The sequence below is a fragment of the Salvelinus alpinus genome, chromosome 28, assembly GCF_045679555.1.
Source record: "Salvelinus alpinus chromosome 28, SLU_Salpinus.1, whole genome shotgun sequence".
Taxonomy (NCBI): domain Eukaryota; kingdom Metazoa; phylum Chordata; class Actinopteri; order Salmoniformes; family Salmonidae; genus Salvelinus; species Salvelinus alpinus.
The window spans coordinates 7,228,670-7,231,169 of record NC_092113.1 but is presented as its reverse complement, the minus strand read 5'-3'; the positions used below and the strand labels follow the sequence as shown (position 1 = coordinate 7,231,169).

The 2,500-nt window shown below is 49.2% G+C and overlaps 1 protein-coding gene across 1 annotated transcript in view; it reads right to left on the bottom strand.

The window, feature by feature from the left end:
* Positions 1–2,500, bottom strand: part of LOC139557051 (cadherin EGF LAG seven-pass G-type receptor 3-like) — a 46,473-nt gene that overhangs the window by 27,824 nt on the left and 16,149 nt on the right. The window contains exons 4-7 of the mRNA XM_071371371.1: positions 2,301–2,500; positions 1,042–1,157; positions 858–946; positions 51–208 (exon numbers count right to left, since the gene is read on the bottom strand). The exon at positions 2,301–2,500 is cut by the window's right edge and continues 23 nt beyond it. Of these exons, the coding sequence (XP_071227472.1) occupies positions 51–208; positions 858–946; positions 1,042–1,157; positions 2,301–2,500 (563 nt within the window). The remainder of the gene's footprint in view (positions 1–50; positions 209–857; positions 947–1,041; positions 1,158–2,300) is intronic.

Here is a 2,500-nt window from a genome sequence, read left to right as displayed (position 1 = left end):
AGAGAGAGAGAGAGAGATAGGAAGAGGGAGAGAGAGAGAGAGACACTCACTTCTTGGAGCTGGTCTGCTTGCCCTGAGCAGCACAACTATAGTTGCCGAGCTGTGTTCCGAAGCGCAGCGACACGGCCGTGTCACAGTCATCCACACTGACCACCGCCACCTTCTCATCAGACGGACCCTGGGCCTCCCCGCTCACACTGCGCTTGGGCTGGGGCAAAGATAGGGACAGTGAAATATAACACACACACAGAACACACACACAAACACGTACACCAAAACACCCTGCTGTACTCTTGCTGCTTGTGCTGAAACAACAGAGAGGTGGTCAAATACAGTACACACACAAGTGGGTTGTCGGAGATGGCTAAGACGGCGCTGCAGGGGATAGCAGCCCTTTTACCGGCTCCTGACCAATTCTGATATTTTGTGTGTGTTATTTGTTTATGATCTTAACTTTTTTTGCATATTATTTGTTCTATTATTATTCTATTATTCTCTCGGCATATTGTCGGGAAGCGAGCGCTTCGCTGTTAGTCTACGCTCAAATGGGATTTGATTTGAGAAAGGGGACGACAGTTTGACATACAAAGGAACGCGGCCACTGCGCCTGGACTAAGATGGCGGGGGGAACTCACAGGGCTGACAACAAGTGGAGAAGCGGAGAAAATGTAAACAAGTGCATGGTATGTGCAGCAGAGACACACACACACACCACACACACCACACACACCACACACACACACACACACACACACACACACACACACACACACACACACACACACACACACACACACACACACACACACACACACACACACACACACACACACACACACACACACACTGAGGCTCACCTTGTTGTAGTAGTGGATGTGGACGGTGTGCCAGTTGCCATCGGCTACGCCCCCAGGTAGGAAGGGGCTCACCTGAGTGGACGATTCACCTGGGGACAGATAGGTCAGAGGTCACACTCATAACCAGGGTTTCACCTACCATTATACAGGTTGGACACACACACACACAGAGATATACACCCACCTGTGGAGTACTTGAGCACCACCTGGCCCTCCAAGATCTCCAGAGCCAGGAAGTCGTGTTTCTCGTTGAAGCGTCCGTTATAGAAGAGGAGGCCACTGTTCTCCAGGGTGGCAAAGCTGTAACACACCACAGCCATGTAAGGGCGCTGTGAGTTAAAGCCATCCCTCGCACATCCACCCCAGGAACCAAGCCCAGACCCCAAACCAGACTTTTTGTCCACTTGCATGGGTGAAATACTAGGTTTGATATGTTAACAGTGATGATGTGGCGTCAGCCTTTTTCCCCGCTGTTACATACGGGCTATAAGCTCTACTACACTGTGCTCTACACATGGTACCGTATAAGACTGTAAGTGTCACTCCACTGCAAATCTCTACTGCAAGGCTATATGAGTGTGTACTAGAATATAGTAGTACATAATAGGAGTATATAATAAAATATCTGTTCCAGTGGACCTCTGAGTCATAGGATTTAGACCTGAGATCAGTAGGAACAAGTACGAAAGTGTACGCGCCTGCTACTGTAAGTCGCTCTGGATAAGAACATCCTCCTAAATGAATCAAATGTAAATCACATTTATGACCACTTCTCCCTAGCAACCACCCTCTGACCAATCAGAGCACGCAGAGAAAGAGAGGGAAGAGAAAAGAGAGAGACAGAGAGAGTGAAGAGAAAAGACAGACAGAGAGAGAGTGAAGAGACAGAGAGAGTGAAGAGAAAAGACAGACAGAGAGGGAAGCGAAACGAGAGAGACAGAGAGAGAGTGAAGGGACAGAGAAAGTGGGTGAAGAGAAAAGAGAGAGAGTGAAGAGAAAACAAAGAGACAGATATAGAAAGTGAAAAGAAAAGAGAGACAGATAGAGAGAGAGAGGGAAGAGAAAAGAGAGATACAGAGAGAGACTGAAGAGACAGAGAGAGAGAGTGAAGAGAAAAGAGAGAGAGAGAGAGAGAGAGAGAGAGAGAGAGAGAGAGAGAGAGAGAGAGAGAGAGAGAGATATAGAAAGTGAAAAGAAAAGAGAGACAGATAGAGACTGAAGAGAAAAGAGAGAGACAGCGAGAGAGAGAGAGAGAGAGAGAGAGAGTGAAGAGACAGAGAAAGAGAGTGAAGAGAAAAGAGAGAGAGAGAGAGAGAGTGAAGAGAAAAGAGAGAGACAGAGAGAGAGAGACAGAGAGAGAGTGAAAAGACAGACAGAGAGAGAGAGAGAGAGAGAGGGAAGAGAAAAGACAGACAGAGAGAGAGAAAGACGTTCAGTCCTCACGTGAGAGAGATGGAGAGGTGGAATCTCTGGCGGAGGCCTCGGAACATGATAAAGGACTTGGGGGGGAAGGAGCGTGCGGGGACAGCGCAGTAGGGCCGCTCGCACCCTCCTGCGGGGCACTCACAGCGGAACCCCCCTCCAGACAGCTCCCTGCACGTCCCCCCATTCCGACACACCCCCGGGACACAGCGACCCTGACG